Source organism: Musca vetustissima, unplaced genomic scaffold (genome assembly GCF_032173495.1).
Source record: "Musca vetustissima isolate MV318-11 ecotype Yass unplaced genomic scaffold, APGP_CSIRO_Mvet_v1 utg37931, whole genome shotgun sequence".
NCBI classification, from domain to species: Eukaryota; Metazoa; Arthropoda; class Insecta; order Diptera; family Muscidae; genus Musca; species Musca vetustissima.
This window is the reverse complement of record NW_026875341.1, coordinates 79,143-88,138: the sequence shown is the minus strand read 5'-3', so window position 1 is coordinate 88,138 and position 8,996 is coordinate 79,143. Positions and strand designations below refer to the sequence as shown.

General features: G+C 33.4%; 1 protein-coding gene across 1 annotated transcript; it reads right to left on the bottom strand.

Annotated features, from left to right (window-relative positions):
• Positions 1 to 428: 428 nt before the first annotated feature.
• On the bottom strand, positions 429 to 8,996 carry LOC133337805 (DNA topoisomerase 3-alpha-like). Its single transcript, XM_061546009.1, has 7 exons — positions 8,886 to 8,996; positions 8,757 to 8,828; positions 2,985 to 3,546; positions 2,240 to 2,695; positions 917 to 2,170; positions 505 to 860; positions 429 to 446 (listed from the first exon to the last, which is right to left on the bottom strand). The coding sequence occupies exons 1-7, from the start codon at positions 8,964 to 8,966 to the stop codon at positions 429 to 431; spliced, it is 2,799 nt and encodes a 932-aa protein (XP_061401993.1). The 5' UTR covers positions 8,967 to 8,996.

Below are 8,996 nucleotides of genomic sequence, written 5' to 3'. Positions count from 1 at the left end.
CCCCTCCCTTTATTTGGACCCTCCTTGCGAACTGTCAAGCTTTTGGCTGGCTGATTGCAATTGCAATTTACGTTTGTTTGTTCAGTATATGTCGAAGAATTATTATTTTCAGTTCCAGTTCCATAATCCCATTCAGATGTATTTGTCACCAAATCGTTTCGATTTACGTTGACCTCATCAGCCCATTGGAAAAACTTGCAGGGATTAGTCTTCGAACAGACGTAAAACATACGCCCCTTATTTGGGCCATCTTTTTTTACACATAATCTAATATGGATTGAGATTTATTTTGCTATTGTAAAATATTTATTAAAATATTATTATCACTTACTCTTTTGCGGCTAAATGACAACCACTGCATTTAATAGTATTTTCGTCTGCTTGGCTATATGTAGATCTGGTGGCATTAGATCCCCAGTCATCTGATTCTAGACTCTGAATTTTTGCTTTTTTTGTAATCTGTCCCGTAACATTTGTGGTTTTCGAAATGTTTGCATTCCTTGCCGAACTGCCCCAAACATAGTCATCACCAAAATCATTATCATCGTTAAAGACAGCCGATAAACTATCATCAAAAATATCATTCGATTGAACTAACGCACTTGTGCTTTGACGTCTGCTTAGAGAATTTTCATTTATTTTTGGATCGTCATCAACATCCATGGGAATGTTGGCCAACAACTCGTCATCATCATCGTTAAACATTTCTGCAATATCAGCAGGGAGCCGAGATTCTTGTACGGTTATTTGATTGGAATTTGTGGTTTCTGGGATGGCTGCTAATAGAAGTTCATCATCATCACCATCGTTGCTATCAAAAAATCCATTATAGTCAGAATCTGCGACAGTATTTGTAGGGGCTGGAATGAAAACCAATTAGCATTGCCATAATTAAAAAAAAAATAGCTCAATCCACCTGATGTAAAATATGATCTAATTGTGGTGGTCTCCGTTGCTACTTTTTTATCTTTTTTCGCTGCTTTCTCAGACGTTTTTCTAGGTTTTGATGCGGCAGTCGACGTTGCAGGTTTTTCTTTAGTTTTAGTAGAGGTTTTCTTTGATTTGGTGGCTGTCGTGGCGGCAGGCATGGGGCTGACGGAACCATAATTAATTGGTGTATCGCTAACTATCGGACCCGTGCGTTTCACACATTCAATATTTATATTGAAAGTATTTCGGAATTGAGCATCACATTGTAAACAAGTTTTATACCAACCACTTGGACTATTGAATAATGTCCTATGATAGGGAAGAGAAAATCGCATTTTTATTAGTTTGTACTCGGATCCACACCTTGGACAATATTCATCCAAAACTGAAGGATCTTTACATTCATCTGGCCACCAAATGCAATTTTTGCAATTCGGAAAATTGAGACAGCCAATAAAATGTCCTGGTTTGTTATTTTTTTGCTTCAATGCTAGAGGCGCAATAGAACACTTTGGACACGTAAACATCTCTTGTATTCGTTTCGGATTGTTTTGTGCGCTATCCATTCCTTGCGTACTATTGTCGTCTCTCTGTTTTGGAGCTTCATCGATTCTTTGCGCCATTTTCTCATCCATGGCTGTTATTTTATCCATTATCTGCTTATAGGCTTGCTTATACTTGGCAATTTGCTCTCTCAAAACAGTTTTTGGATCTTTTTCGCCCAAGCATATCTTTTTTAGGTCAGATTCAAATTCAGCCCTCAACATTGGCTTTGCTAGCGCCAATTCCATAGCATCATATCCTTCATATAGGCCCATCCCTATGACGCCAGGTACTAGTGATCCATTGTCTACAACACCTATATATCCTCTCTCTTTAATAGTGTTGATATGTTCGGCATGCGTCGCATCGGTGCCTATTCCATGTTTTTCCATTAAGGCAATAAGATCTGCTTCCGTTAAAAGAGGCGGTGCTGTGGTATGGCCCTCGGGCATTGTTATTTCTGTTGGTTCGAAAACTTGGCCTTCTTCGTATTTATGTATTTGCTTCGCATTCCACTTCTCATATATGTACACGTCCAGATAATTTCTCTCGAATATTACCAAGCCATTTGCCGAAAACTTTTCCCCTTCGATTGTTATATTTACAATAGTTTCGGAGCCAACAGCATCTTTACTGACGCAAGCCAAAAAATGGCGACATATTAATTCATAGACTCTGCCTTCATTTCCATTTAGATCTGCAAACGAATAAAATTTAAACTGCGAAGAACGTAGATTTAGGGGGCTTTTTAGTTGCTATTACCTACCATTTACCATTTTTGTTGGATGGATCGGTGGATGCGCTTGATCGGATTTTGAGCCATTTCGAGGATTTGGTCCCCATTCTAAAACACGTTCTGCAAATGAACCCCAAACTCCATGTTGGGTTTGTTGTTGTACGAGAGATCGTAAATCAATTTCTTTGGAAAACATATTGGTCTCAGTACGAGGATAACTGATTATACCTTTGGTATATAGTTTCTCTGCAATTGTCATAATTTCTTTCGCAGAAAGTTTTAATTTCCGTGATCCTAACTTTTCTAATTCCACTGTGTCCATAGGTGTTGGCCTCCACTTACTTTTCGGTTTTACCGTAACACTTTCGACAGTGGCCTTTGGATTCGCAATACAAAGCAAATAATAATCTTCACATGCTTGCTTGTCAAAAAGGCGATTTCGAGCCCAAACAAATTCCACCGTTAAATCATCGATCGTATGAGTTACTGGAAAAACAACAAATGTTAAGTCAACAAATCATTTTTTTAAAACATTTCAATGCATTATAATAACAATTATAGAAAATGTTCGCTTTTTGCGTGACGCTTACTTCGTCATTTTCGACGTTGCAGTACATTAATAAAAACTGTGGTAAATATCGAAATCGCTGAATGTCAGTAGTAGTGTTGGCGGGTTATTTGGGATACCATTTATATTTTGTTTTTGCAAAATAGTCAGGCTGAATACCAGTTTATTGTTTTTATAAAAAATGTTTCACGGTGTGTTATCAATTACCTTTTATTTTCCAAAATGGTTCGGACACAAATGCTTCTATTTCCTTGTACCGCTCGGCAACAAATCCTAAAGTTGGAATTTGACAGCTACCATAAGAAATTAATTTATCTGAAATTTTTTCAGGAAACAATCTCTGTAATCGCATCGTTTGAAATCGTGTTATTGCGGCTCCAGTTCTCAAATCTAACTCGGTTCGAACATCGACAGCATCACTTTGTCTCTTGTCAGGAATAGTAAGATTTTGTAGTGCCCTTTTTACAGCTGTTCCTGTGATCTCAGAAAAGATTGCTCGGTATACAACGATATTGGGTTTAACAGCGCGACAAACATCAATTATTTCAAAACCAATATTTTCACCCTCACGATCACAATCCGTCCATATTATTAATCCCTGACATCCTCGTACCTCTCTTTCTAATGTCCTCTTAATCGGCTGATATTGTTCATTGCAACCTTTTCGGATAGGAGCATCAAATAAACTTTCGGGATCAACATTTTGCCAGTTACGATATGAATTCAGAAATTCTAGCTGCAACAGATGACCGGATACAGATGTCATAACCTTGGAAAGGAGAAAAGTACAACATTTACAGAGTATGAAAATCGAATTATCGAGACAAGCATTTTAGTCACCTCCAACAAATGTTCAGAAGTCAAAAGGTAACTGTAATATATTTACATTTATATATTCATAATTTATACTACCATTGCCAACAGTAATATATATAATATATAAATTGCGGATGTTCTTCGAAAATTGCACTCGCAAAGGAATTCTCTTTAATTTTCATAATTACAGAAATGTTTAAATTTTTATAGTTATTAAGTAATGGCCCGTGTTTCATAGGCCTCTCTTATATTTGAGTAATGCAAACGTTGAACAAACCCTTTATAAATGAACCTATAAGTGGAAAAGTATGGAACAATTTTTCAGTTCTAAGTTTAAGTGTAATTAAATCCTTAAATTCCTTTAAATTCGATATGAAATGATATTATTACAAAAAAAAATAGTTCCTTGAACTTTTGAAAGGGGTAAATTTGTATCGTATATTATCCTTCTTGTGCAGATTATAGTGATGGAGGACGTCTATAATATAAGGATATAATTTTGTATTCTTTGGACTGCACATATTAAATACACATTGGCCCATTCATTGTTAATGCCACATATCCATTATGGACTTGTTATTTACTCTGGTACAAACTCTCAATATTTTGCCAAAAAATCCACATGTTTTCAGGATATTGAGATTTGTCTATTGCAATTCAAACGGCATTTACCTTAGGGGTTAACATACTTTATGAGGGCTTATATGATACACTAGCAAACTGCCCGCTACCTCGTATGCGGAAAGGGAATACAAAACATAATAATAATAATTTATAATTTGTTTTACTATAGTTTTGAATTCCACATCTAATATCATGTGAGTACTCTTCATACTCATAAGCACTTTCCGAAATATCTTTCATATTTCCATTACACTGATTACAAATAGACCAGAATTCCAATTTTCTATTTACGTACAGGTTCCACATTTAGTTCCACATTTCGAACACATAAGTACACATTTTCAAGACTACCTCCATACCACTACCACTAAATTTAGTACAAAAACCCCTTTGGCACTTCTTTCTAACTCTCCGTCAATGACCCACAATTCTAATATTAGGTTTCCAGCTCTCTCCGTTACCCAAATCCAAATTTAGTTCATTTTCTATTCTATTTACTATTCGTACACATAAATTCGAATTTCCAAAGTTGTCTCCATAGCTCAATACAACACTTCAAGAGTCATCTAAATTCCAAATCTCAGGATTCAACTAAATCGAAATTTTTCGAAATTTAGCACCATTTAGTAATTTTTATACTTATATATAATAATTTCTAAAACTACATCAATCCCACACTCTAACAAAAATCTTAATTCCACCAAAGTTCAAATTGTACCAAATTTAGTACTTTTTTACTCATAAGTACAAATTTCCAAAGTACTTCAATCCTGTTTTTAAATAGTAATCGTAAGTCAAAATTTAAAAATTCCATCTCTGTATGTTCATTAAAAAACCAAATTGTACAAGATTTGGTACCATTTTGCACATTTCGTACCCATATTCCAAACCTGCTTTTAAACAGTAATTGTAAGTCCAAATTTAAACTTTTCAGATCTGTCTGTTTACCTAAAGCCAAATTGTACCAGATTTGGTACCATTCTGTACCTTTTCGTATTTATATTCCAAACCTATATCAATCTTACCATAAGTACGAATTTCCAAAACTACATCAGTCCAGCTCTATCCGTTCACTAACTTTTCGTAGACGTAAGAACGAGTTTCTAAAACTTCCTCAATTCCACATATTTGGTGCCATTTAGTACTTTTCGCCAACTGGGAAAGTTTGAAACACTACATCAATTTTCATAAAATAGTTTCCTATTTCTAGCATTTTCATACAACTGGCAATGGCCCAATTACAGGAAATGAGGATATCTTTGGTTCCAGCACTTTTTTTCATAGTAAAACTAGTGAAAGAAAAAAATGTCAAAATCGCTATCAGAGTTCAAAATCATACGAAATGTTCTGGAATTGAAAACTTGTTAAAATGTCAAAATTAGATGGCAATACTTCAATATTTATTTATTTTTATTTTATTTATTAATATTGTATAACAAAGCCTTCAAAGCCAAACATAATATATTTCATTGCAAAACATAACCTGAATTTTAATTCTAAAATCTTAATTCTAAGTGAATTATAAGTGTTACTAAAATAAGTATATATATATAAGTCCCATTAGCAATAACATATCCCAAAGCATCAATTACTTCATATTATAATATGTACATAAGTATAAAAATGTTATACTTGTACTGTCGAACAACAGAAGAGAAACTTGAATTTAGTCGGTGTGGTTTGATAAATACATTCTAAGCTTCAAACGAAAAGCATTATTTGAATGAGAAAATATGAGTAAATCAACCAGCAAATAGTTTCAGACCCTGACTACTCCAACCACAAAATATTTTTCAAGACAAGAGTTACGTATTTAAAGTATATTAATTTAAGTATTCCTAGTAGAACCGGAAAAAGGTAAAAAGATTAAGCAAGAGCTTTGGGTATCCGCTTTTAACAGTTTTAAAAAAGTGCAACGTATTGCGCATATCAACAAACTCCCGAAAAGAACATCCAAGGAACTTGGTTACAAACACAGAAATATTTTCACGTATACGAACATCAAAGACGAACCTTACAATGGTATTAACAATACGTTGCAATTTTAAAAAGTTGTATTCAGAAGTCCCTGTTAAAACTTCCAGAGCATAGAAGATCCGTGGCATCAAAATTGCATTAGCTATTCTCATTTTAACCCAAGTAGGCAAAAAAATGCTAGTTGAATACAACTTACACAAAACAAAATAAATTTTAGAGTGAATAGTGTCTATGTGGAACCCAAAGTTAAGTTTATTATCTAGTACCAATCCTAGACATTTATGTATATTCAATATTTCAACACGAGTCTGTCCTATTGATATATTAGGGCTTAGAATCGGATATCCAAAAACAAGAGCTTTACATCTATGTTCTCAGTTAAATCGTTCATGTAAATAATAAAGAGCAATGGACCCAACACAAATTCTTGAGGTACTCCTGATGTTATTGGAATAATAGTAGCCAGAGCGTATGAAATGCTTTTCGCTCATTAATCAGCTTAGTTCTCACATTTGCAATAATTTGGCTTTTCATTAGATGCTCGCAAAGTTTGGATAATTTGGCATTTCATTAGATGCTCGCAAAGTTTGGATAAAACCGGAATATCAACACAAGAGGCAATCAGAAGTAAACATTACTCTTTACCATTTTTACTCGGTCAAATTTCTCGAGTGAAAAGTTTACAAAGAGAAAGCCATTTGGTTTTATTTTCTCTTATATTTGGTTGAACATTTTACTAGTTTTGTGGGTTCAGGAACGGTTTTCGGGTAAAAATTTGGAAAACTTGTAAAATTAGTAGAATCTTTTAGGTTCTGGAACGGAACTATAATTATATATTTCATAGATTTTAATTCATTATTTTCAATTTTATTCTGAGAATGTGAAAATTTTAGCATTTTGAAAATTAATATAATATATTTATTTTTCGTATGTTTTGTTTAGATTTTTCGACATAACAAATTGACACTAGTGTTACATACAATAACAATTTTCAATGTGGCTGTTGTTGAATTATATTTGTTGTAGTTTTGGAGTTACCTTGTAATAATATAAAAGACTTAAAATTATATATTTTCACAAGGATCTCTTCGTAATTGTAAAGAGCATTCAGAAGTACACTTTAGAATTCAAATCTACTAAAAAAATATTTGTAAATATCATATTTTTATCGATGCCGTCCTTAGGAACAACAATGCACCTTTTTGATCATTTTGGCTCAAAATTGGAAAAAATGTTAAATAAGTGCTCAAAATTCCGATAAATTTATAAAAAAAAAATATTTTAGAGTGGCTTTACATAATAGAAGACATAATTTTTATCTTAAATTCCTTTAACCTCTGAAATGCGTAAATTAGTCATGCCGAGAATTGAATAAAAAGTTCCAAAAATGTGCAATATTTTAAGAAATACAATTATTTTATATAACTTTTTTCAATACAACACTGATGGAAACGTGCGATAGCACTAATTTATTATTGCAAATAGCAGAAAAATCTATTAAATATATAATTTGTCATTAACTAAAATGCGACATGCTGGCTATTGGAACATGACATGCCGACAATTGGAAAAAAGTGCCGACTATTGGCAAAAAGGCACTATTTTACCTTATTATAAATTTACTCTACTTTAATACAAATTAATTTAACAATTTTTTATTGCATCGGGGAGTAAACAAATTTGGGAAACATATGAACCTACATACAATATAGGAAAAAAAAGCACTTGGAATGGTGAAATGCGAAAATCCTTAAAGTGCCGATTATTGGTGCACTTACCCTATACACATGTTTTCACGCAATCTTCGGAAATATCTTGATGGTTTATAACGCTAAGTAGTCTGGCAATATTTGCGATAGATTTAATTTATGAGGCTCCGACATTGCCAGTACATCGAGGATGTTTGGTATTACAAAAATGAGTCCACGTTTGGTATAACCCTCTCTAAAAATTTGGTAGATTTCAGACATATTATTCAACCGCCATGCGTCCTTTTCGGTTTATTCAGACTGAGTGATGGTATTTTGTATGTCCACGTGAAGTCGGGCCGAACTTAAGTAAAATATTCCCCGAAGTTCCAAGCTTCATATTCCGGAAGTATGAATTCCACCTACAAAATGTACATTACACTATTTTTCGTTTCATTGCACATCAAAATTTGCACAATTTTTTGTTCAATTAACCGAGGAACCAAATATCCGAAATTAATTTCTAATGTTATTGTCAAATACAAATACTTAAGCTTTCTCGCAGCTTTTCTTTCTTTGTTTTCAATTAGTAGAAATATACCATAGTGTTTTTTATAAATGATGTCAAATATGTATGTAAAGAAAGTAATGAAGTCCGACTGGGCTATCTATATTTATGTGAGCCGACTAACATCAATCCATACATTTGCCATTCGAAAGAAATTTAGTGTATTGCAATCATCACCAGGAGAATTACCTACAGTATAAATTGCAATCCGGGTAGAGCCATAAACTTGACATTTGGACTAATTCGAGTACAGCCCTCCCATTTAATACAAATTATTGTAAAAACTATATTGAATGCATTCTTTACCATTTTAGACTTCGTTCCTTTGACAATAGCCTCAAAATCATATATTTTGTTGTAGACAGAATATCCTTCGCGCTGAAAGCAACAAGTATTATTTCCATAAATGAAACCGAAGCGATGTTCACTTCTTACTCTTCGTGCTGTTCCATTTGACAATTGGCCTGCAATTGTTTTAGCAGCATCATTTTTTTCCGCAACGTTTAGATATTTCATTTCCAAAGAACCCGTTTTTACTTTTGAATA

Excerpts from the sequence above, each read along its gene's own strand:
- LOC133337805 (XM_061546009.1), bottom strand. The coding sequence starts at position 8,966 with ATGAAATATCTAAACGTTGCGGAAAAAAATGATGCTGCTAAAACAATT. Across the intron at positions 2,696-2,984 it reads ACCATTTTGGAAAATAAAAG|TAACTCATACGATCGATGAT; the intron begins GTAATTGATAAC and ends TTGTTTTTCCAG. Across the intron at positions 2,171-2,239 it reads TCCAACAAAAATGGTAAATG|ATCTAAATGGAAATGAAGGC; the intron begins GTAGGTAATAGC and ends ATTCGTTTGCAG.